The sequence below is a fragment of the Balaenoptera borealis genome, assembly GCF_965194805.1.
Source record: "Balaenoptera borealis genome assembly, chromosome: 14".
NCBI lineage: Eukaryota > Metazoa > Chordata > Mammalia > Artiodactyla > Balaenopteridae > Balaenoptera > Balaenoptera borealis.
The window spans coordinates 34299228-34327151 of NC_138875.1; the positions used below are offsets into that span (position 1 = coordinate 34299228).

The window sequence follows — 27924 nt, forward strand, 5'->3', positions numbered from 1 at the left end:
ACTTCCCTGGGAGAACACACGGCGTGCCTCAGGCTGGTGCAATGTCATGCTGGCCTCTGCCGCCGCAGACTCGCCCCGCATCCATACCCCTCCCTCACCCTGCCCTGAGTGAGCCAGAGCCCCCGAAACAGCTGCTCCTTTAACCCTGTCCTGTCTGAGTGAAGAACAGACGCCCTCAAGCGATCTACACGCAGAGGCGGGGCCAAATCCAAAGCTGAACCCCAGGAGCTGCACGAACAAAGAAGAGAAAGGGAAATTTCTCCCAGCAGCCTCAGGAGCAGAGGATTAAATCTCCACAATCAGCTTGATGTAGCCTGCATCTCTGGAATACCTGAATAGACAACGAATCATCGCAAAATTGAAGCAGTGGACTTTGGGAGCAACAATATATATATTTTTTTCCTTTTTCTCTTTTTATGAGTGTGTATGTGTATGCTTCTGTGTGTGATGTTGTCTGTATAACTTTGCTTTTACCATTTGTCCTAGGGTTCTGTCTGTCCATTTTTTCTTTTAGTATAGTTTTTAGCACTTGTTATCATTGGTGGATTTGTCTTCTGGTGTGGTTGCTCTCTTCGTTCTTTCATTCTTTTTTTTGCTACTTTTAAAATTCTTTTAATAATTATTTTTTATTTTAATAACTTAATTTAATTTATTTTTTTTTCTTTTTCTTTTTTTCTCCCTTTTAGTCTAAGCTGTGTGGATGACAGGGTCTTGGTGCTCCAGCCAGGCATCAGGCCTGTGCCTCTGAGGTGGGAGAGCCGAGTTCAGGACATTGGTCCAACAGAGACCTCCCAGACCACGTAACATCAAACAGCGAAAATCTCGCAGAGATCTCCATCTCAATGCCAAGACCCAGCTCCACTCAACGACCAGCAAGCTACAGTGCTGGACACCCTATGCCAAACAACTAGCAAGACAGGAACACAACCCCACCCATTAGCAGAGAGGCTGCCTAAAATCATAATAAGTTCACAGGCACCCCAAAACACACCACCAGACACGGACCTGCCCACCAGAAAGACAAGATCCAGCCTCATTCACCAGAACACAGGCAACAGTCCCCTCCACCAGGAAGCCTACACAACCCATTGAAACAACCTTAGCCACTGGGGGCAGACACCAAAAACAAGGGGAACTAACAACCTGCAGCCTGCAAAAAGGAGACCCCCAAACACAGTAAGTTAAGCAACATGAGAAGACAGACAAACACACAGCAGATGAAGGAGCAAGGTAAAAACCCACCAGACCAAACAAATGAAGAGAAAATAGCCAGTCTACTTGAAAAAGAATTCAGAATAATGATAGTAAAGATGATCCAAAATCTTGAAAATAGAATGGAGAAAATACAAGAAACGTTTAGCAAGGACCTAGAAGAACTAAAGAGCAAACAAACAATGATGATCAACATAATAAATGAAATTTAAAATTCTCTAGAAGGAGTCAATAGCAGAATAACTGAGGCAGAAGAACGGATAAGTGACCTGGAAGATAAAATAGTGGAAATAACCACTGCAGAGCAGAATAAAGAAAAAAGAATGAGAAGAATTGAGAACTGTCTCAGAGACCTCTGTGACAATATTAAATGCACCAATATTAGAAGTATAAGGGGCCCAGGGCTTCCCTGGTGGCACAGTGGTTGGGAGTCTGCCTGCCAATGCAGGGGACACGGGTTCGAGCCCTTGTCTGGGAAGATCCCACATGCCGTGGAGCAACTAGGCCCGTGAGCCACAATTACTGAGCCTGTGCGTCTGAAGTCTGTCCTCCGCAACAAGAGAGGCCGCAATAGTGAGAGGCCCACGCACCGCGATGAAGAGTGGCCCCCACTTTCCAGAACTAGTGAAAGCCCTCGCACAGAAACAAAGACCCAACACAGCCATAAAATAAATAAATAAATAAATAAATAAAAAGACTTATAAGGGGCCCAGAAGAAGAAGAGACAAAGAAAGGGACTGAGAAAATATTTGAACAGATTAAAGTGCAAAACTTCCCTAATATGGGAAAGGAAGAAGTTAATCAAGTCCAGGAAGCACACAGAGTCCCACACAGGATAAATCCAAGGGGAAACATGGCAAGATACATATTAATCAAACTATCAAAAATTAAATACAAAGAAAAAATATTAAAAGCAGCAAGGAAAAAACAACAAATAACATACAAGGGAATCCCAATAAGGTTAACAGTTGATCTTTCAGCAGAAACTCTGCAAGCCAGAAGGGAGTGGCAGGACATATTTAAAATGACGAAAGGGAAAAGCCTACAACCAAGATTACTCTACCCAGCAAGGATTTCATTCAGATTTGACGGAGAAATTAAAACCTTTACAGACAAGCAAAAGCTAAGTGAATTCAGCACCACCTAACCAACTTTACAACAAATGCTAAAGGAACTTCTCTAGGCAGGAAACACAAGAGAAGGAAAAGACCTACAACAACAAAACCAAAACAAATGAGAAAATGATAATAGGAACATACACATCGATAATTAGCTTAAATGTAAATGGATTAAATGCTCCAACCAAAAGATATAGACTGGCTGAATGGACACAAAAACAAGACCTGTATATATGCTGTCTACAAGAGACGCACTTCAAACCTAGGGACACATACAGACTGAAAGTGAGGGGATGGAAAAAGATATTCCATGCAAATGGAAATCAAAAGAAAGCTGGAGCAGCAAGTCTCATATCAGACAAAATAGACTTTAAAGCAAAGACTATTAAAAGAGACAAAGAAGGACACTACATAATAATCAAGGGATCCATCCAAGAAGAAGATATAACAATTATAAATATCTATGCGCCCAACATAGGAGCACCTCAATACATAAGGTAAATGCTAACAGCCATAAAGGGAAATTGACAGTAACACAATCATAGTAAGGGACTTTAACACCCCACTTTCACCAATGGACAGATCATCCAAAATGAAAATAAATAAGGAAACACAAGCTTTAAATGATACATTAAACAAGATGGTCTTAAATGATATTTATAGGGCATTCCATCTAAAAACAACAGAATACACTCTCTTCTCAAGTGTTCATGGAACATTCTCCAGGATAGATCATATCTTTGGTCACAAATCAAGCCTTGGTAAATTTAAGAAAATTGAAATCGTATCAGGTATCCTTTCCAACCACAACACTATGAGACTAGATATCAATTACAGGAAAAAAATCTGTAAAAAATACAAGGACATGGAGGTTAAACAATACACTATTTAATAACCAAGATATCACTGAAGAAATCAAAGAGAAAATCAAAAAATACCTAGAAACAAATGACAATGAAAACACGACAACCCAAAACCTATGGGATGCAGCAAAAGCAGTTCTAAGAGGGAAGTTTATAGCCATACAATCCTAACTTAAGAAACAAGAAACATCTCAAATAAACAACCTAACCTTACACCTAAAGCAATTAGAGAAAGAAGAACAAAAAACTACCAAAGTTAGCAGAAGGAAAGAAATCATAAAGATCAGATAAGAAATAAGTGAAAAAGAAATGAAGGAAACAATAGCAAAGATCAATAAAGCTAAAAGCTGGTTCTTTGAGAAGATAAACAAAATGGATAAACCAATAGCCAGACACATCAAGAAAAAAAGGGAGATGACCAAAACAATAGAATTAGAAATGAAAAAGGAAAAGTAACAACTGACACTGCAGAAATATAAAGGATCAAGAGAGATTACTACAAGGAACTATATGTCAATAAAATGGACAAGCTGGAAGAAATGGAAAAATTCTTAGAAATGCACAACCTTCCAAGACTGAACCAGGAAGAAAGAGAAAATATAAACAGACCAATCACAGGCACTGAAATTGAAACTGTGATTAAAAATCTTCCAACAAACAAAGGCCCAGGACCAGACAGCTTCACAGGCGAATTCTATCAAACATTTAGAGAAGAGCTAACACTTATCCTTCTCAAACCCTTCCAAAATATAGCAGAGGGAGGAACACTCCCAAACTCATTCTACGAGGCCACCATCACCCTGATACCAAAACCAGACAAAGATGTCACAAAAGCAAGAAAACTACTGGCCAATATCACTGATGAACACAGATGCAAAAACCCTCAACAAAATACTAGCAAATAGAATCCAACAGCACATTAAAAGGATCATACACCGTGATCAAGTGGGATTTATTCCAGGAATGCAAGGATTGTTCAATATACACAAATCAATCAATGTGATACACCATATTAACAAATTGAAGAATAAAAACCATATGATCATCTTAATAGATGAAGAAAAAGGTTTTGACAATATTCAACATTCATTTATGATAACAACCCTCCAGAAAGTAGGCATAGAGGGAACTTGCCTCATCATAATAAAGGCCATATATGACAAAACCATAGCCAACATTGTCCTCAATGGTGAAAAACTGAAACCATTTGCACTAGGATCAGAAAGAAGACACGGTTGCCCACTCTCACCACTATTATTCAACATAGTTTTGGAAGTCCTAGCCACGGCAATCAGAGAAGAAAAAGAAATAAAAGGAATCCAAATCAGAAAAGAAGAAGTAAAGCTGTCACTGCTTGCAGATGACAAGATACTATACACAGAGAATCCTAAAGATGTTACCAGAAAACTACTAGAGCTAATCAAAGAATTTGGTAAAGTAGCAGGATACAAAATTAATGCACAGAATTCTCTTGCATTCCTATACACTAATGATGAAAAATCTGAAAGTGAAATTAAGGAAACACTCCCATTTACCACTGCAACAAAAAGAATAAAATACCTAGGAATAAACCTACCTAAGGAGACAAAAGACCTGTATGCAGAAAACTATAAGACACTGATGATAGAAATTAAAGATGATACAAACAGATGGAGAGATATACCATATACCGTGTTCTCGGATTGGAAGAATCAACATTGTGAAAATGACTATACTACCCAAAGCAATCTACAGATTCAATGCAATCCCTATCAAACTACCAACGGCATTATTCACAGAACTAGAACAAAAAATCTCACAATTTGTATGGAAATACAAAAGACCCCGAATAGCCAAAGCAATCTTGAGAAAGAAAAACGGAGCTGGAGGAATCAGGCTCCCTGACTTCAGACTGTACTACAAAGCTACAGTAATCAAGACAGTATGGTACTGGCACAAAAACAGAAAGATAGATCAGCAGAACAGGATAGAAAGCCCAGAGATAAACCCATGCATATATGGTCATCTTATTTTTGATAAAGGAGGCAAAAATATACAATGGAGAAAAGACAGCTTCTTCAATAAGTGGTGTCAGGAAAACTGGACACTTACATGTAAAAGAATGAAATTAGAACACTCCCTAACACCATACACAAAAATAAACTCAAAATGTATTAAAGACCTAAATGTAAGGCCAGACACTATAAAACTCTTAGAGGAAAACATAGGCAGAACACTCTATGACATAAATCAAAGCAAGATCCTTTTGACCCACTTCCTAAAGAAATGGAAATAAAAACAAAAATAAACAAATGGAACCTAATGAAACTTAAACGCTTTTTCACAGCAAAGGAAACCATAAACAAGACCAAAAGACAACCCTCTGAATGGGAGAAAATATATGCAAATGAAGCAACTGACAAAGGACTAATCTTCAAAATTTACAAGTAGCTCATGCAGCTCAATATCAAAAAAACAAACAATCCAATCCAAAAATGGGCAGAAGACCTAAATAGACATTTCTCCAAAGAAGATATATAGATTGCCAACAAACACATGAAAGAATGCTCAACATCATTAATCATTAGAGAAATGCAAATCGAAACTACAATGAGATATCACCTCACACAGGTCAGAATGGCCATCATCAAAAAATCTACAAACAATAAATGCTGGAGAGGGTGTGGAGAAAAGGGAACCCTCTTGCACTGTTGGTGGGAGTGTAGATTGATACAGCCACTATGGAGAACAGTATGGAGGTTCCTTAAAAAACTAAAAATAGAGCTGCCATATGACCCAGCAATTCCACTACTGGGCATATACCCTGAGAAAACCATAATTCAAAAAGAGTCATGTACCACAGTGTTCACTGCAGCTCTTTTTACAATAGCCAGGACATGGAAGCAACCTAAGTGTCCATCGACAGATAAATGGATAAAGAAGATGTGGCACATATATACAATGGAATATTACTCAGCCATAAAATGAAACAAAATTGAGTTATTTGTAGTGAGGTGGATGGACCTAGAGTCTGTCATACAGAATGAAGTAATTCAGAAAGAGAAAAACAAATACCATATGCTAACACATATATATGGAATCTAAAAAAAAAAAAGGTCATGAAGAACCTATGGGCAGGACAGGAATAAAGATGCAGACCTACTAGAGAATGGACTTGAGGACACAGGGAGGTGGAAGGATAAGCTGGGACAAAGTGAGAGAGTGGCATGTACATATATACACTACCAAATGTAAAACAGATAGCTAGTGGGAAGCAGCTGCATAGTACAGGGAGATCAGCTCGGTGCTTTGTGACCACCTAGAGGGTTGGGATAGGGAGGGAGGGAGAGAGGGAGACGCAAGAGGGAAGAGATATGGGGATATATGTATATGTATATATATAGCTGATTCACTTTGTTATAAAGCAGAAACTAACACACCATTGTAAAACAATTATACTCCAATAAAGATGTTAAATAAATAAATAAATAAATAAAAGGGAGACTAAAAAAAAAAATACTGTGTATTACAAGTCCAATCATTACACTTGTTAGAATTAAATGAAAGCAAATAAGATCAAGTAACAACAGCTAACATTTATTAGTGCTCAGTACTGTCCCACAATATGTTAAAAACTAAATATTTTATCTCATTTATATTTAGTCTTCACAGTAACTCAAAAAAGTAGATATAACCTTTATTCCTATTTAAAGATGAGGAATTCACAGCTTAGTAAAGGTTAAGTAGCTAATCTGAGATCACAAGTAAACAAGAGACACAACTGGAATCTGAATGAAAAATGGTCTCCAAAGCCATGATTTTAATCACATCTCCATTTTTAGTTCTTGATCCATGTAAAGGGTTTTAGAGCTATTAAAGCACTTTATACATGTGAGGAGATTATTATAGTTATTAACATTATTCCTCATAATGGCACTAGTAATAATGACAGCTTCAACCTAGTAACATAATTCTTAAATCTCCAGCATTTAGAAGTGTGTCTTCAACATAGCAAGTGATGATGGTGGAGATAGAGGACTTTTCCACATACTTAAAATAAAAATCTCAGTGAGCTCCTCTAAATTAATACCTCAAAACAAGTACCCATTCAATGCAGTGCATTCAATGTAAAATATTGTCTTTCAAGGGCAAATATTTCGGCAGGTCAAACAGTACAATAAAATAATTTAAAATAAATAGCCTCAATCCCATTTCACAAAATTATGTAACCAGAAGACTTCTTATCTTAATCTCAATTATAAAGGATTATTTTGTGATCATGATAATTTGTCAATGTTTATTCAAAACATACAGTGTAGCCAGCATAATCAAGTAATCCTGCAACTAGAAAGACAATGTCATGAGAGAAAGAGGAAGAGTCCTTTTAAGATTTCCCCATACTGAGAGAAATATCTCATAAAACTCTGTAGCTCCTTCAGGCTCCTTCATGGCTCACTAAGAAATTAATAACTCCTGAAGACTAATTTAATTTCCAAACTGCCTTAAAAAATGGTGTCCTGGATAGCAGACACAAGTATTATGGTTCCCAGAAAGGTAATATGGTTACTCACCCATTACAAATTAGTAAATTGGTACTCTAGACCAGGGCTGCTCAATAGAACAGCAATAATGGGAATACTCCACACCTGCATTGTCTACTAGGTAGCCGCTAGCCACATGTGGCTATTCAGCACTTGAAATGTGATTATGGTAACACAGCAACTGAATTTTAAATTTAATTTAATTTTGATTAACTTAAATTGTCACATGTGAATTGTGGCTATTATCTTAGACAGTACAGTTCTAAATTAAAAATAACCCCTTGAATTGATTGGCATGAACCTATTCTCAAGATACTAATTTGTCCTGGATGAACTAAAAAAAATCCAGTTCCTATTGTTATAAACCTGAGTCTGGACCCTGGACCCAGAATGACCCCATGTAGGCACTCTGAGGGTCAGCCTGAAACATCACCACATCTTACCACAACTTCCCTGTAGCAATGCTCACCTATACACTCTGCCTAACATTCCCCACCCCATCTGCATCTCACAGACCACAACACATTTTTCAAATAGTCATTGCTTTCTCTTTGCCTCCTCTTAATCAAATTGACAGAAACTAAAGCACATTCCAAAGGCATCAAGAAGAGCTGCTAAAATGAAAAGGAGAGAGTGGGGAAGCATGCTTTTGCACTAACCTTTCATGTCTAAAGACATGGATTCAAATATAAATCAAACACTAAAGCTTGGTAGTCACATCCAAAACCCCAGGTGGATATGTGTCCTAGTCATAAAACTCTTACAATACGACAAGCTGAAAAATGGAGCAGATGGGAACAATGGGCAAATTTGCTCAATTAAGGCCCACAATCATTAAAAGGCCAGCCATGGACAATCAAAGAGTAATAAATGCCCAAGAGGTATGGGCTTTGATTATTTTCACAAATCAATTCAAACAGAAAGTTACTATGTTAGTAAAAAATTAATTAGGGAAATTTAGAGATGGGAAAGAGAAGATAATGAGGAAGATGCGGGAAAGAGTATATTTCAATATATTAATTTTCTTCCTGTTCCCTACTAAGTCTAAGAAATGCAAGTCATAAAAAATAAGAACTAAACTGAAGACTATTCAGTTTTTTTAAAAATTTATTTACTTACTTTATTTTATTTTTGGCTATGTTGGGTCTTCGTTGCTTCCGCGGGCTTTCTCTAGTTGCGGTGAGCGGGGGCTACTCTTCGTTGCAGTGAGCGGGCTTCTCATTGCAGTGGCTTCTCTTGCTGCGGAGCACAGGCTCTAGGCGCGCAGGCTTCAGTAGTCGTGGCTCGTGGGCTCTAGAGCGCAGGCTCAGTAGTTGTGGCGCATGGGCTTATTAGTTGCTCCGCAGCATGTAGGATCTTCCAGGACCAGGGCTCGAACCCATGTTCCCTGCATTGGCAGGTGGATTCTTAACCACTGCACCACCAGGGAAGTCCCAAGACTATTCAGTTTTGTTTCCTTTTCTCACACTCAATTTTTCCTCAAAGGAAAACTAGGCATGTCCACAAAATGATGTAAAATCATTAGAGGTTAATTCCACTAAAACTATTCTCAAAGGATTTGACTTTTTAAAAAATGTTAAACCTAGAAATCAGTCTTTTAAAATTCAGTTATTCATATTGCACTTATAATTTAACTTTCAGTTCTATCAGTAAGTCAGAATAAGAATATTTAGTACAGCTTGAGTTTGAGGTTCTTTGCTTAATAATTATCAAACACTGTCTCTTTATAGGCCATTTAAATAGCTCATCTTCATTTCACAGTCCTCTTGTCCTATTATCCCCAAGCAGCCAGTACTAAAGCAGTTCTTTAACTGAATAAACTCTCTTAAATTGCAGTTTGAAAATCATCACTATGCTATTTATTTTGGCTCATGGTTACAATTCATGGTAACTATGCTTTGCTATTATTAAGATTAATATACACTTTTTTACTCTTAAGCCACCTTTCTCAACAATTAGAAACAGAGTAAATTCACTGGAAAAATCAAAGTACAACAAGAAAGAAACCATTCAGTTCTTACCACTTAAACCCCATCTATTTGAATACTCATTTCTTTTCTTAAAATGATAGTGTGAGAAAATGAAGTATCTGTTCCTTTCATATGAAAATGGAAACAATAGCATAGACATTTTTTGCCAGGTTTTTAAAGAACCAAAAACAATTTCAAAATATTGTAATACTGTACCAAAGACAATTTCGAAAAGTTTTGAGGAAGAGAATGACAATCTAACTCGACAAACTTTTCAATGTGGAACCAGAAAAATGAGAGGAGGAGAGAAGGAGGGAGAAAGAGAGCTACTGTGGCATAATTTTAAGGGACAAACAAATACCAAAGTATAATTTTAAATTCAGAGTATACCAAGTATCAAAGTATACTCTCTCTGGTAAGTTTAGAAGTTAAGACCACAACAAATATCAAAGTATACTTTTTCTGGTATAAGGCAAGGGAAATACTAAGGAAGCCAGTCTGAAAAATTTAAGTAAAGAAGCAGGCACTAACCAAAAAAGAAAAACAACAAAAACAAAATCTAAGAGCACAGCCATATCATTCACATTAGGCAGGTCCTGAACGATGCTTTACTCTAGGCATATGTATTACAGATGAAAAGGAATGGCATGAACAACGATTCCACAATTGCCAACTGATGACTGCATGTTGTTTCTCTATTAAGGTGGTAACTATAAAATCCAGGTAAATAAAAAATCCCAATTATTTACTATTTCAGTACTTTTAGAATCATAGAATATAAATAGCTACATGGGACCCCAAATATCATCCATTCTAAACTTCTGATTTTACAGGCTTAGAAATTATTTTCCCAGAGCTGGCAGGATGGCCAAATCTCTGCCTCATACTACAATGTTCTTCCCACTGAAAAGTGCTTCCAAATGCCCAAGCTTCCAATTTCATCAAACCAAAGTATCATTTATAAAACACATTCATCTTCAATAGCAGCAGGGATATAACAGTTCTGAAACTTCAAACAGCATGACCAACTGCTGTACAGAAAAGAATGAAACATATTAGCCCAAGTGCCAAAAAATTAAAAAAATGCTTCCTTCAAAAGGAGAGCAGTTCCTTCAAAAATGCTACAAACATGATGCCTTTTTCCCCTTAAGAAGAGTAATTATTGGTTTTAATGGTTTCCATTTAGTCTCTGGGGAACATGAGTTAAACACTAATGCAAGTTGTCACAGCACAGCAACCTCCGAAGGCTCCACTCCACTCAGAAGTAAGAAATAGAATTCTATTAGGGAAAAAGAACTTTGAAAGGAGCTCATCTCCGATTTGCATAAGAAAGACTTATTCTCATTAATTTTTATCCCCATTTTAAAGATTTAGAAACAAATGCATAAATACTCACTTAAAAACTATTAGCCACCCTCGGTAATAGTCAGCATATAAATTTTAATACCTATCTCTTGAAAAAGTAGGATCCTACTTGCCATCCTCTCCAATATAAAGAATTTAGACTGTTGATGATTGCTACCGATTAACAAAACTGTTAAGAAGGCTTCTTCCCAATACCACATTTAGCTCTGCATATGCTTACTCATCATTTTGAGAGCTGCAAATGTACAATGATAATCAAAAGAATAAATACGAACCCAAACAACTCTTTAAGGAGTTACAGTTGCAACCATAAAAAAGCTGATAATTATCAAGTCACACCTTTTTCTCCTACTATAAAATTCAAAAGATAAAAATGAGAAATGTATACTATAACATTGTGCTACATTAAAAAGTCCATTTCAAATTCCAGTGCTGCATTTACTGCTCTTTGAAAAATGTCAATCAGTTGTTACAAAAATTATTTCTGAACTCTGCATCAAAAATAAATGGGAGGGCTTCCCTGGTGGCGCAGTGGTTGAGAGTCTGCCTGCTAATGTAGGGCACACGGGTTCAAGCCCTGGTCTGGGAGGATCCCACATGCCGCGGAGCAGCTGGGCCCGTGAGCCACAATTACTGAGCCTGTGTGTCTGGAGCCTGTTCTCCGCAACAAGAGAGGCCGCGATGGTGAGAGGCCCGCGCACCGCGATGAAGAGTGGCCCCCACTTGCCGCAAATAGAGAAAGCCCTCGCACAGAAACAAAGACCCAACACAGCCATAAATAAATAAATTAATTTAAAAAAAAAAAAAGTGGGACTCCTGATATTCATCCCACTTTAAAAAAAATAAATAAATAAATGGGAAAAAATTAGGAACATGTGAATAGAAGCGTATATAATTTGTTTAATATAAGAGAACCTAAGTGGATGAATTGTGCAACTATATAGCTTTATATTTCTTGACTCTGACCATTCTCCCTCAAATTCAGAATTTCATTATTATACGAATTATAACATTCATTCTCGGAGACCTTCAAGATGGCAGAGGAGTAAGACGTGGAGATCACCTTCCTCCCCACAAATACATCAGAAATACATCTACATGTGGAACATCTCCTACAAAACACCTACTGAACGCTGGCAGAAGACCTCAGACTTTCCAAAAGGCAAGAAACTCCCCACGTACTTGGGTAGGGCGAAAGAAAAAACAGAGAGAAAAGAATAGGGACAGGACCTGCACCTCTGGGAAGGAGCTGTGAAGGAGGAAAAGTTTCTACACACTAGGAAGCTCCTTCACTGGCGGAGATGGGGGGTGGCGGGGGGGAAGCTTCGGAGCCACGGAGGAGAGCGCAGCAACAGGGGTGCAGAGGGCAAAGCAGAGAGATTCCCGCATAGAGGATCAGTGCCGACCAGCACTCACCAGCCTGAGAGGCTTGTCTGCTCACCTGCCTGGACGGTTGGGGGCTGGGAGCTGAGGCTCGAGCTTCGGAGGTCAGATCCCAGGGAGAGGACTGGGGTTGGCTGCGTGAACACAGCCTGAAGGGAGCTAGTGCACCACAGCTAGACGAGAGGGAGTCCGGGAAAAAGTCTGGAACTGCCTAAGAGGCAAGAGACTACTGTTTTGCGGTGCACAAGGATAGGGGATTCAGAGCACTGCCTAAATGAGCTCCAGAGATAGACGCCAGCCGCAGCTATCAGCGTGGACAACAGAGACGGGAATGAGACGCTACGGCTGCTGCTGCAGCCACCAAGAATACTGTGTGCAAGCACAGGTCACTATCCACACCTGCACTCCCAGGAGCCTGCGCAGGCCGCCACTGCCAGGGTCCCGTGATCCAGGGACAACTTCCATGGAAGAATACATGGCACGTCTCAGGCTGTTGCAACGTCACCCCTGCCTCTGCCGCTGCAGGCTAGCCCCGCATTCTGTACCCCTCCCTCCCCCCAGGCCTGAGTGAGACAGAGCCCCCTAATCAGCTGCTCCTTTAACCTCGTCCTGTCTGAGTGAAGAACAGATGCCCTCAGGCAACCTACATGCAGAGGCAGGGCCAAATCCAAAGCTGAACCCAAGGAGCTGTGAGAACAAAGAAAAGAAAGGGAAATTTCTCCCAGCAGCCTCAGGAACAGTGGATTAAATCTACACAATCACCTTGATGTACCCTGCATCTCTGGAATACCTGAAGAGACAATGAATCATCCCAAAATTGAGGCGGTGGACTTTGGGAGCAACTGTAGACTTGGGGTTTGCTTTCTGCATCTAATTTGTTTCTGGTTTTAGTATTTAGAGTTTATTATCATTGGTAGATTTGTTTATTGACTTGGTTGCTCTCTTCCTTTTTTTACTTTAATATATAGATCTATATATCTTTTTCCTTTTTCGCCTTTTGTGAGTGTGAATGTGTACGTTTCTTTGTGTGATTTTTGTCTGAATAACTTTGCTTTTACCATTTGTCCTAAGGTTGTTTCTGACTGGTTTCTTTTCTTTTTTTTTAATTACTTTAAAATTTTTTTAATTTTAATAATTTTTAAAATTTTTTTATTTTAATAACTTTATTTTATTTTTTTCTTTCTTTCTTTTTTTTCTCCCTTTTCTTCTAAACCATGTGGCTGACAGGGTCTTGGTGCTCCGGTCGGGTGTCAGACCTGTGCCTCTGAGGTGGGAGAGCTGAGTTCAGGACATTGGTCCACCAGAGACTTCCCGGCTCCAGGTAATGTCAAACAGCAAAAGCTCTCCCAGAGATCTCCATCTCAACGCTAAGACCCAGGTCCACTCAATGACCAGCAAGCTACAGTGCTGGACACCCTATGCCAAACAACTAGCAAGACAGGAACACAACCGCACCCATCAGGAGAGAGGCTGCCTAAAATCACAGTAAGGTCACAGGCACCCCAAAACACACCACCGGACACAGTCCTGCCAACCAGAAAGACAAGATTCAGCCTCACCCAACAGAACATGGGCACCAGTCCCCTCCATTAGGAAGCATACATAATCCACTGAAACAACCTTAGCCACTGGGGGCAGACACTAAAAACAACGGGAACTAAGAACCTGCAGCCTGCGAAAGAAGACTCCAAACACAGTAAGTTAAGCAAACTGAGAAGACAGAGAAACACACAGCAGATGAAGGAGCAAGGTAAAAACCCATCAGACCAAATAAATGAAGAGGAAATAGGCAGTCTATCTGCAAAAGAATTCAGAATAATGATAGTAAAGACGATCCAAAATCTTGGAAATACAATGCAGAACCAACAAGAAAGTTTTAACAAGGAACCAGAAGAACTAAAGAGCAAACAAACAATGATGAACAACACAATAAATGAAATTAAAAATTCTCTAGAAGGAATCAACAGCAGAATAACTGAGGCAGAAGAATGGATAAGTGACCTGGAAGATAAAATAGTAGAAATAACTACTGCAGAGCAGAATAAAGAAGAAAGATTGAAAAGAGTTGAGGACAGTCTCAGAGACCTCTGGGACAACATTAAACGCAGCAGTATTCGAAATATAGGGGTCGCAGAAGAAAAAGAGGAAAAAAAAGGGACTGAGAAAATATTTGAAGAGATTATAGTGGAAAACTTCCCTAATATGGGAAAGGAAATAGTCAATCAAGTCCAGGAAGCACAGAGAGTCCCATAAAGGATAAATCCAAGGAGAAACATGCCAAGACACATATTAATCAAACTATCAAAAATTAAATACAAAGAAAAAATTAAAAGCATCAAGGAAAAAACAACAAATAACATACAAGGTAATCCCCATAAGGTGAAAAGCTGATCTTCCAGCAGAAACTCTGCAAGCCAGAGGGAGTGGCAGGACATATTTAAAGTGATGAAATGAAAAAACCTACAACCAAGCAAGGATCTCATTCAGCTTCGATGGAGACATTAAAACATTCACAGACAAGCAAAAGCTAAATGAATTCAGCACCACCAAACCAGCTTTACAACAAATGCTAAAGGAACTTCTCTAGGCAGGAAACACAAGAGAAGGAAAAGACCTACAATAACAAACCCAAAACAATTAAGAAAATGGTAATAGGAACATACATATTGATAATTACCTTAAATGTAAATGGATTAAATGCTCCAACCAAAAGACACAGACTATCTGAATGGACACAAAAACAAGACCCGTACATATGTTGTCTACAAGAGACCCATTTCAGATCCAGGGACACATACAGACTGAAAGTGAGGGGATGGAAAAAGATATTCCAAGCAAATGGAAATCAAAAGAAAGCTGGAGTAGCAAGTCTCATATCAGACAAAATAGACTTTATAATAAAGACTAGCACAAGAGACAAAGAAGGACACTACATGATGATCAAGGGATCCATCCAAGACGAAGATATCACAATTGTAAATATTTATGCACCCAACATAGGAGCACCTCAATACATAAGGTAAATGCTAATAGCCATAAAAGGGGAAATTGACAGTAACACAATCATAGTAGGGGACTTTAACACCCCACTTTCACCAATGGACAGATCATCTAAAATGAAAATAAATAAGGAAACACAAGCTTTAAATGATACATTAAACAAGATGGACTTAATTGACATTTATAGGACATTCCATCCAAAAACAACAGAATACACTCTCTTCTCAAGTGCTCATGGAACATTCTCCAGGATAGATCATATCTTAGGTCACAAATCAAGCCTTGGTAAATTTAAGAAAATTGAAATCGTATCAAGTATCTTTTCCGAACACAACGCTATGAGACTAGATATCAATTACAGGAAAAAAAATGTAAAAATACAAACACATGGAGGCTAAACAATATGCTACTAAATAACCAAGAGATAACTGAGGAAATCAAAAGATACTTAGAAACAAATGACTGAAAACACGATGGCCCAAAACCTATGGGATGCAGCAAAAGCAGTTTTAAGAAGGAAGTTTATAGCAATACAATGCTACCTCAAGAAGCAAGAAAAACCTCAAACAACCTAATCTTACAACTAAAGCAATTAGACAAAGAAGAATAAAAAACCCCAAAGTTAGCAGAAGGAAAGAAATCATAAAGATCAGATCAGAAATAAATGAAAAAGAAATGAAGAAAACAATAAAAAAGATAAATAAAACTAAAAGCTGGTTCTTGGAGAAGATAAACAAGATTGATTAACCATTAGACAGACTTATCAAGAATAAAAGGAGAAGACTCAAATCAACAGAATTAGAAATGAAAAAGAGAAGTAACAACTGACACTGCAGAAACACAAAGGATCAAGGGAGATTACTACAAGCCACTATATGCCAATAAAATGGACAACCTGGAAGAATTGGACAAATTCTTGGAAATGCACAACCTGCTGAGACTGAACCAGGAAGAAAGAGAAAATATAAACAGACCAAACACAAGCACTGAAATTGAAACTGTGATTAACAATCTTCCAACAAACAAAGGCCCAGGACCAGATGGCTTCACAGGTGAATTCTATCAAACATTTAGAGAAGACCTAACACCTATACTTCTCAAACTCTTCCAAAATATAGCAGAGGGAGGAACACTCTCAAACTCATTCTGTGAGGCCACCATCACCCTGATACCAACACCAGACAAAGATATCACAAAAAAAGAAAAGTATAGACCATATCACTGATGACCATCGATGCAAAAATCTTCAATAAAATACGAGCAAACAGAATCCAAAGGCACATTAAAGGGATCATACATCATGACCAAGTGGGGTTTATCCCAGGGATGCAAGGATTCTTCAATACATGCAAATCAATGTGATACACCACATTAACAACCTGAAGGATAAAAACCATATGATAATCTCAATAGATGCAGAAAAAGCTTTCAACTAAATTCAACATGCATTTATGACAAAAACTCTCCAGAAAGTAGGCATAGAAGAAACTTACCTCAAGATAATAAAGACCATATAAGACAAACCGACAGCGAACATCGTTCTCAATGGTGAAAAACTGAAACCATTTCCTCTAAAATCCTGAACAAGACAAGGATGCCCACTCTCACCACTAATATTCAACATAGTTTTGGAAACTTTAGCCACAGCAATCAGAGAAGAAAAAGAAATAAAAGGAATGCAAATCGGAAAAGAAGAAGTAAAGCTGCCACTGTTTGCAGATGACATGATACTATACATAGAGAATCCTAAAGATGCTACCAGAAAACTACTAGAGCTAATCACTGAATTTGGTAAAGTAGCAGACTACAAAATTAATGCACAGAAATCTCTTGTATTCCTACACACTAATGATGAAAAATCAGAAAGCGAAAATAAGGAAACACTCCCATTTACTATTTAAACAAAAAGAATAAAATACCTAGGAATAAACTTACCTAAGGAGACAAAAGACCAGTATGCAGAAAACTATAAGACACTGATGAAAGAAATTAAAGATGATACAAACAGATGGAGAGGTATACCATGTTCTTGGATTGGAAGAATCAACATTGTGAAAATGACTATACTACCCAAAGCAATCTACAGATTCAATGCAATACCTATCAAACTGCCAATGGCATTTTTCACAGAACTAGAACAAAAAATTTCACAATTTGTGTTGAAAAACAAAAGACCCTGAATAGCCAAAGCAATCTTGAGAAAGAAAAACAGAGCTGGAGGATTCAGGCTCCGTGACTTCAGACTATACTACGAAGCTACAGTAATCAAGACAGTATTGTAGTGGCACAAAAACAGAAATATAGATCAATGGAGCAGGATAGAAAGCCCAGAGATAAACCCACGCACATATGGTCACCTTATTTTTGATAAAGGAGGCAAAAATATACAATGGAGAAAAGACAGCCTCTTCAATAAGTGGTGTCGGGAAAACTGGACACTTACATGTAAAAGAATGAAATTAGAACACTCCCTAACACCATACACAAAAATAAACTCAAAATGTATTAAAGACCTAAATGTAAGGCCAGACACTATAAAACTCTTAGAGGAAAACATAGGCAGAACACTCTATGACATAAATCACAGCAAGATCCTTTCTGACCCACCTCCTAAAGAAATAGAGATAAAAACAAAAATAAACAAATGGGACCTAATGAAACTTCAAAGTTTTTGCACAGCAAAGGAAAACATAAACAAGACGAAAAGACAACCCTCAGAATGGGAGAAAATATTTGCAAACAAATCAATGGACAAAGGATTAATCTCCAAAATATATAAACAGCTCATGCAGCTCAATATCAAAAAAACAAACAACCCAATCCAAAAATGGGCAGAAGACCTAAATAGACATTTCTCCAAAGAAGATATACAGACTGACAACAAACACATGAAAGGATGCTCAACATCACTAATCATCAGAGAAATGCAATCAAAACTATAATGAGGTATCACCTCACACCAGTCAGAATGGCCATCATCAAGAAATCTACAAACAATAAATGCTGGAGAGGGTGTGGAGAAAAGGGAACCCTCTTGCACTGTCGGTGGGAATGTAAACTGATACAGCCACTATGGAGAACAGTATGGAGGTTCCTTAGAAAACTAAAAACAGAACTACCATATGACCCAGCAATCCCACTACTGGGCATATACCCTGAGAAAACCATAATTCAAAAAGAGTCATGTTCCACAATGGTCATTGCAGCACTATTTACAATAGCCAGGATATGGAACCTAAGTGTCCATTGACAGATGAATGGATAAAGAAGATGTGACACATATATACAATGGAATATTACTCAGCCATAAAAGGAAATGAAATTGAGTTATTTGTAGTGAAGTGGATGGACCTAGAGTCTGTCCTACAGAGTGAAGTAAGTCAGAAAGAAAAAAACAAATACCGTATGCTAACACATATACATGGAATCTAAAACAAAAAAGTTGTAAAGTGCTTGGCATTAAAACTTTCTCCAGACGTAATAGAGTCATCCATAACTAATAAGATCACAAAGGAAAATTACATGTAGAAATTAAAAGAAAGTCTCTTAACAAAAGTATTGTAAAAGGATCTTTAAACAGTATCTAACATAGTACTTTTTGAACAGATATTCACAACATAAAGTTACACTGTTGTGATTTAAGAATAGAATTGAACTTAGAAATACAAACATTAAATGAAAACACTTCATTAACACAATTTTGAAAGAAAGAGGTAATAACTCAGTCAATTTACAAAAAGGTGGGGTGGAGTGAGGGTAATTTAGACGAGCTAATATAAGAAATTTTCACTTTCAAACAATATAAGAATCTCTAGCATGTAATAACACTTGCATCTTTAAGACAATGTTACCAAAAATGTAGGTGTTCATCTTGAAGGTATCACCAAAAGCTCTATATTTTCAAATCTGTTGGAATTACAGACACAAAAGACCACGTATTATATGATTCTCTTTATATGAAATGTCCAGAATTGGAATATCTACAGAGATAGAAAATAGATGAGTGGTTGCCAGGGGCTGGAGGAAGGAGGGAATGGGGAATGACTGCTAATGGGTACATGGTTATATTTTTGATAAAAATGGTCTAAAAGTAAACAGTGGTGATGATCGCACAACTTTGTGAATTCACTAAAACACCATTAAACTGTACACTTTCCAAGGGTGAACTTTATGGTGTGTGAATTATACTTCAATAAAACTATTATTAAAAGATTAAGTTTAAATTAAAAAGTAATCTGACAGAATTCATAATGTCAATTTATGCTACAACAGATATCATTCAGAGCCTTCCACCTGTTCCAATAGCTTCTTTTTTACCTTGGCAAGGCGGCTCATCTGATCTTCTGAGAGAGTACTGCTTGTTCTGCCAGGAGTTTTTGTGGGCTCTGATCCATCTGCTTCCACGTTAGGCCAGACTTTCAAGTCATGCATCCCTTGGCGAAACATGCTAGGCAAAAAGAGAATGTTCAGGACAGAATTAAATTAATGTAGTACATTATGGGAAATTTTAGATTCGTAAACAGAGAGAATTCTACCAAGGAAATACATGTCTCTCTTGCCAAGCTTTAAGCCTCCAGTGGGCTGTAAAGCAATTAACCAAGCAACTAAAATCCATGTAACACTGTTTTTCACGTGCCATTCTTTTCTCCTCCAAGCAGTTAGAACTATTACAGAGATTCTAAAGTTAAACTGGAAACAGAGAAGCATCAGTAATGGACCACATGCACTTCATCACTTCAGTGGAGATCTTAGAAACAGAAACCAAATTTCTACCCAGTGAAAGAATGTCACATTTACAATGACTGAAACCAAAATTAAAATAATTATATAACTTTCTACTTTAAGTGACAATTCAGCATAGTAGACAGCGGAGTTGAACTGCCGGGCTTTGGATCCCAGCTGTGCCATCTATTACCTACAAGACTTTGGGTAAGTTACTTAACTTCTCTGTGCCTCAGTTTCCTCATCTATAAAATGAGATTATAAAGAGTAACTGTATCTCACAGGGTTGTTAGAAAAATTAAATAAGCCAGTACAAGTAAAAAGTACTTAGAATAGCGTCTGCCACATAATAAGTATTTGATAAATGTTAGCTATTATTTTCCTTTTCACTGGGTACAGGCTTATTTTTCACCCATCTTCTTTTCCATAAGAAAGATGTCTAAAAGGGAATACAACAGTGGATTCAGTAAGAAAAAATACCCATGTCTACAAATCAGAAATTTAACATATCGTTGGAATTCAGCCTGAGCTGGATGATCCTGCTTTAAAGTAAAAGACTGCATGACCTCTGATTGTCATGCTTCTGCTTCTTTCAAAAAGCTATCATGGGGCTTCCATGGTGGCGCAGTGGTTGAGAATCTGCCTGCCAATGCATGGGACACATGTTTGAGCCCTGGTCTGGGAAGATCCCACATGCCGCGGAGCAACTAGGCCCGTGAGCCACAATTACTGAGCCTGCGCGTCTGGAGCCTGTGCTCAGCAACAAGAGAGGCCGCGATAGTGAGAGGCCCGCACACCGCGATGAAGAGTGGCCCCCGCTTGCCGCAACTGGAGAAAGCCCGCGTACAGAAACGAAGACCCAACACCACCAAAAATATAAATAAATAAATAAATAAATAAAAATAAATTAAAAAAAAAAAGCTACCATGAAGACCCACAGTAAAGGTTGAACAAACTCATAAAAGGAGCTCTAGACAAATATGTTTTTTAAATATGCTGTCAAGTTTCTGAGTTTTGTTTTTTTGAAGAGGGTTAGAGATAGTCTTCTGTTAGTGTGTTCTCTTTTTTTAAGTGTTGTTTAACAAGGCCTTTCAAACAATATAAAGTCTATTCAAACAGCATCCTCCCAAAGCTGAAAGGCCAAGCTGTCAACTGCAATGAGAATAAGACTAGAAGTGTGTGCAGGTGAGTAGACAAGTCCAAAGACTCCCATATTAAATAATTTTTTAATTAGGTACACGATGGATATAGTGATGCATTTTTCCCATCTTTAAAACCACTGTACTTAACTGTAAAAGGTTCACATTAATTTTTAAACCATTATTATCATGATCTGACCAATGGAAAATTTCTTAGCAGATTTTCCTGAGGTAATAAAGAGAATTTTCACTGAATATTATGTAAGGTATGTAAGTAATGATGCCATAAACATTTAGATTGGAAACTATAAAGGACAGCTACAAGCTGATGAGCAGTATAAGATTAAGAACCAAATATGTTAAGGTCTCTAAGGCTGGCAATAAACAGGTAATATCCAGCAACTATATCTGCAAAAGCTTACTTTATAGGCCCAACACAAAATGTACTGACTGGTTGTGAAGAATCAATACACCCAATATTTATCTATCATGTTAAAGATCAAAAAAAAAGTGTTATTATTTAAAAAGTCTTTATAAAGTTCATTTTCTTTCCCTTTCAACTGAGAGACATTCAACATCAAGCAGACCTTAGTCTCTAAGAAACTGGGTACAGTGAGGTCATAATACCACTTTCAATGAATATCCCTAAATGTACCTTCAGAAACAGCAGAAAGCTTCCCTTCCTTCTCTCCACTTCCTTACCCCCAAGTGAATAGTTTGGCTGAACTTAACTAAATCAAAAATAAGTACAGTTGGCAGGAAGTCAGTTTACTAAATGATTTAGGTGCCTTGGGATGGATCTGGAGAAGAGATTTAAGGATAGGGGACATGGAAGGTAGGGGTGATGCCAAGTGATTCAAATGATCAAGTGAACATATTACTTTCTCTTGACACTAATGGAACCTTTACAGAGAGTTACACAGCCTCCAGGCGGCAAGCAAGAAGATGCTCAGAGCATCAAGTCCATTTGGGAAATTAAGCCAAACAGGCAAGAAAGAAGAAAACAGTACAGCAGGATCTCCCTCAGACACAAGCAGAGGCCCCAGTAACAGCAGCTGTAGATGCTCCAGCTCCCAGTGCCAAGCCATTACAGCAACAACTGGCCTGACTTCAGAATTCACATTTGGAAAAAACATCTGCAAGAGAAGTATACAGCTTGCGTATGATTCTTTGCCAATTCAACCTAATGATCAATCAATTCTTTAGCTACTTAGGAATCTCACAAGCTAGACTTTCAAAATGAGGACAGTTAGTTACTCCAGCCGTATCCTAACAGATCTGTCTTTCGATTAACTACACTATTCTCCAAGAAGCACTGCTTCACACTGACTCAAGTATACAAAACAGGTATTAGCAAACAGCAAGAGTTGGTAGTCACAGGACTCCCGATACTATTACACAGCTATTAGACACTTTGAGGACCACTTTTAAAAAGCTAGTAAGTCCATACCAGGACTATTTAAGGAACAAGGTGGGGTACAACTGGTGTTATTTCATTGCCTAAGAAACATTTAAGGAAATGAAGGTCTAAAGCAGCATTTCCCTAAGTCATGAGAACTGTGGTGGCACATGACATGATTTTTAATGGTAGGTGGAAAAAAATTTGCACAGGCTTCCTGCTGAGATCACACAGAAGACTCATGCTACTTTCTCACCATGAATGTCAGCAACACCATGCAGAGAAGCAGCTGTGACCCAGCAGTACAAGTGGATGTCTGCACTCTGCTATAGCACCTGGAACATCCTGAATATCATATTCTTCCACAATCCAAAGGTGCACAGGAAGTCCAGTATCCTGCGAGGGAATGCCTCGGCTTGTCTCCACTGCACCCCAGTTAGCCTTCAAGGGAAGGCCCCAGGACACAGAGAGAAAAAGGAGTTATTTTAATTTCATAGGGCTTCTCAGATTTCCTTTTTCTGAGGTGCAGGTCACTATAAGCATCAGCCTAGAGGGAATAGTAGGTGATCTAACATGAGTCATTATACACACACATCCACACAATGATTACTACTGATTTCATGTACTTTATAAAAACTTGCCAAAGGCCAAGTAAAACAGTGTCACAAATGTCAATCTGAGAATTGATTTGGCTGTAGGCAGGTCATTTCACTGTACTTCTGTGGAAATTTCTATTGTCTCACACCTATAGTCTAGTCAGATTGTCTCCTGAAACTACATCCTAGGGTCAATGAAAATGTATCGATATATGAGTGTTAAAAGAGGTGTTTCCATGAGGGAAACTCCTGCTGTTATTTCAGAAGGTAAACCACTAATGAAGAGGCCAGGAGTAAAAACCAAGAGGTCTATCTGGCTGTTTCTCAAGAAGATTTAACCACTAAGACTACAGTAAGAGTAATAAACTGTTCTGCATTTTTTTCTATATGGCAAGCAAATTCCACCCTGGTAGAGAAAGTAAAAAGGTACAAACACTCCAGAAAAGAAACATACTGATTTTGTAATATGTCCATTCTACTATAACATGCCATTTTATCAGAAACCATATTTAAAACTGGAGGCCATGATGTCTCAGACTATGTCTAAATTATTGTTCCTGCATGGATTTCAATAATAAATATTTCTTTAATTGGTACATTAAAGTAAAATACCTACACATTACTAAGCAATCAAGCTATTCTAAATGAAATTATATCTACATTTTATTCATGAGTTGAAGCTTTTCTGAGACATCCTACCCTGAACAGAAAAATTCAATATTGTAAGGATATCAATTCTCTCTGTAATTCACATATATAATTCAATACAGTTTCCCAACAAAATAACAATGAGCTTTTTATTTTTAACTGAGGAAATAATATTAATATTTATCTGATAAAATATAGAGACTATCCAGAGAAATTCTGAAAGGACTACGAATGAGGAAGATTATCCATCTCTAATATTAAAACATTTTATAATTAATAGTATTCAAAACTAACAAGAATAGTTCAGAAATAATGACAGCTAATATTTACTGAGCACTTATTAAGCTCATTACATGTCTTTAGTAATTTATCATCATAAACTACTCTGTGAGGTAAATACTAATATCTCATTTTACAGATAAGGAAACTGAGGCATAAAGAGATTAAATAACTTGCCCAAGGGTACACAGATAATAAGCAAAAGAGTCAGGTTTTAAACCCAGACAATCTAGTTCTACCTGCCTTGCTAACCACCACTGGTTTATAAAAAACTGATAAATTCAACATCATAATTTAAGATTCATGAGCTGCAAGTAAATAAGCAACAAACAAATATATGATAATTCAAAAGAAAATGTCAAACAGGAGAAACAATATGTGTAACATGTAACACACAAAGGGTTAATTTCACTAATCTACAAAGACCCCTTACACATTAATAAGAAAAATGACAACTCAAAAAAAAAGGCAAAGAATTTTATGGTATGTGAATTATACCTCAATTTTAAAAAATGGGCAAAGGATATGAAAAAGCAATTCACAGAAACATAAACACAAATGTAAAGGGAAATACCACAATACGATCATCTTCACTCATATTTAACGATGTGAAAATTAATTTAGGAGATAACATTTTTCAATTTTAAAATGGGCAAAAATTAAGAAGTTTGATAATACCTAGATTATGGTCTCTACCATTTGATACCTAAAGGAACTAGGACTTCTTTCAGAGAGTCCAGGTCTGGGGCAGGAAATTTCCCAATGAGCCTGGAATAGCTTGTCTCCAGAAAATAAAGAAGCTACCAATGACTACTGCTGTACTATACTGTCAAAAGAACATGGGATCAACTTGAAGGGGCTCCTACTGACCAAAAATTGGAATTTTTGAGAATTATAAAGAATAAAAAGAACAATGGATTGAAACATTTCAAAACTGTTTAAAAGTTCATGATAAAACTAAAGAACAAAAAAACCAAAAAACAATCAATCGTCACTTTCAAGGTTACCAAGGCACCAACCAATTCATTCTTAAAATTGTTAAAAGAGAAAAAAATTAAACATTCATCTGCCTTTCCTATATGAACTGTATACCAAGGTAACTCAATATATGTTGAAACACCATGTTTTTTAGAGAAAAATTCCTATTAATAAACATAGAAAGAATATAATGTCAACAATTTTCTTAAGATGAAGAGTGATCTCTCTGTTCAGGAGAAAAGGGATAGAGAAAAAACACCCTAAAGGACTATCATGTTTTTGTTTTTGTTTTTTTTTACAATAAACTTCTATTATCTATAAATTTTTAAAAACAAAATTAACTTTCCTATTATAATCATTACCATTACAGCAAATTAGTGCTTTAGTACTTTTTAAACCCTGTTTGTCCTTTTTGTCACTATTATGACAAAGCAGAAAAACCCTATAACAAAGCAGTTACAGGATATGACAAATAGCCTTTTTTTCCTAAAAATAAGGTTCCAGTTTCCAATGACTATTTCCTAATAGAAATCTCATTACCAATCATTAACAGTAGAGAAATACAAACTGTTTTTTAATTAATCTATCTGCATCTCCTGAAGGAAATATGTGTCAACTTCAGTCTCAAGTACTATGGAATCATATGTATCCAACAGGTTTCACTTCCTAGCACAGAGAACCAGACTGGGCATAAACTATTAAGGTCAAGAAAGAAAAGGGCCAGAAAGCAACAACATTTCCATAGGAAAAGAAAACGCTTACCCGTATTTTCCAAACAGCGAAACTGTTGTTCCTCCCACAGGCACTGCCTTTCCTGGTCCATACACATCCCATATAGTCAGGGCCACTTGCGCATTCCTGGGCAGGTCGGGGTATTTCACAGGCAGTTTTAGCCATTCATTCCAGCTATGGAAATAAAGTCAACAAAAACATAAAGCTAAGGAAAGAAAGTCAACATAAACATATGTGTATAACTTTCTTTTAAATTAACAAACCATACAAGAAGGTTTGTCCAGAGAAAATGTCAAAAGATTAAGTTAGTAGTACAAAAAATAACGTGGCACTTACCTCAATTTTGCTCTAGGTAACTTCTATTTTAAATACAGGCATATATGTATTTTATTTCACTTCACTTTATTGGGCTTTGCAGATATTGCATTTTTTACAAATTGAGGTTTATGGCAACTCTGCATCTAACAAGTCTATGGGTACCATTTTTCCAACAGCTTTTGCTCATTTCATGTCTCTCTATCACATTTTGATAATTCTTTCAATATTTCAAACTTTTTCATTATTAATATATTTTTTTATGGTGATCTGTTGTAAGTGATCTTTGATGTTACTACTATGACTCGCTGAAGGCTCAGATGATAGGATTTTTTAGCAATAAAGTAATTTTTTTTTTTTTTTTAAAGAAATTCACGTTCTTTTATTTATTTATTTATTTATGACTGTGTTGGGTCTTCGTTTCTGTGCGAGGGCTTTCTCTAGTTGCGGCAAGTGGGGACCACTCTTCATCGCGGTGCGCGGGCCTCTCACCATCGCGGCCTCTCTTGTTGCGGAGCACAGGCTCCAGACGCGCAGGCTCAGTAATTGTGGCTCACGGGCCCAGTTGCTCCGCGGCATGCGGGATCCTCCCAGACCAGGGCTCGAACCCGTGTCCCCTGCATTGGCAGGCAGATTCTCAACCACTGCGCCACCAGGGAAGCCTCGTAAAGTAATTTTTAATTAAGGTATGAACACTGTTTTTAGACACAATGCAATTGCACACCTAACAGACTACAGTATAAAGATAACTTTCATATGCATTGGAAAACCAAAAAAATCGCTTTATTGCAATACTCGCTTTATTGTGGTGATCTATACCTGAACCTGCAATATCTCCAAGGTATGCCTATAGAACACATGAAAAAAAATATTTTGAAAAACAAAGCTCATGAAAAATAACACTGGTAAATTCTTTAATCAAGAAACTCAGACATCAAGGATTTACTGTATAGCACAGGGAACTATAGTCAATATCTTGTAATAAAATATAATGGAAAAGAATAAGAAAAAAGATATATACATATATATGTATAACAGAATCTCTTTGCTATATACCTGAAACCAACATAATATTGTAAATCAACTACACTTCAATGAAGAAAAGAAAAGAGAAACAGACAATATCACTAAGACACAAGGAATATAACAATGGCTAATAAAAATCTGGGAAGACACATAAACCTATTAGAACCAAAGTTGTTTTAGAACTAAACTGTGATTTTTTTTCTGTAAGCATTCTCCAGAACAGTTTTTTATTAAAAAAAGAAAGAAATCAGAATTACTCATATTATACTCAAAATGCTGCTAGGTATAATATGGTCCTATAATATACATCAGTATCTCAATAAAGCAGAAAAAAACCAAAATTTTAAAGAGCTCAAAGGAGACCATCCACTAACTTTGTAACATGAAGAAGTTACTAGACTGCTCTGGACAGGTATGAGACAACTTTTTACATGAGATTTTTCTTCCACTCAAGTTATTTCATTAATACCAATAATGCTTAGCTATTGTTTTTTTTAATGCTTTCAAAGCATATTTTTACATATGATTTCACTAAGGAATGTTTGTTCTTACTAACAGTAATGACAGCACAGCTCTCCCATTTTTTTTACTGTCTATTCACCTCTGCAAATTTTCTTCTGCATTCAAACTTAACACTGGATTTATCTGATCATTTCAAC

The 27924-nt window shown here is 37.2% G+C and overlaps 1 protein-coding gene across 8 annotated transcripts in view; it reads right to left on the reverse strand.

Moving 5' to 3' along the window:
• The window catches only part of PIK3C3 (phosphatidylinositol 3-kinase catalytic subunit type 3), a 164386-nt gene that overhangs the window by 129355 nt on the left and 7107 nt on the right, over window positions 1–27924 (reverse strand). For all 8 annotated transcript variants that reach the window (XR_014234175.1, XM_082354205.1, XM_082354206.1 and 5 more), the window contains exons 3-4: window positions 25955–26098; window positions 19749–19878 (exon numbers count right to left, since the gene is read on the reverse strand). Coding sequence is in view for 7 of the 8 variants with exons in the window: in XM_082354205.1 (XP_082210331.1) it covers window positions 19749–19878; window positions 25955–26098 (274 nt within the window). In the remaining variant the exon portion in view is untranslated. The remainder of the gene's footprint in view (window positions 1–19748; window positions 19879–25954; window positions 26099–27924) is intronic.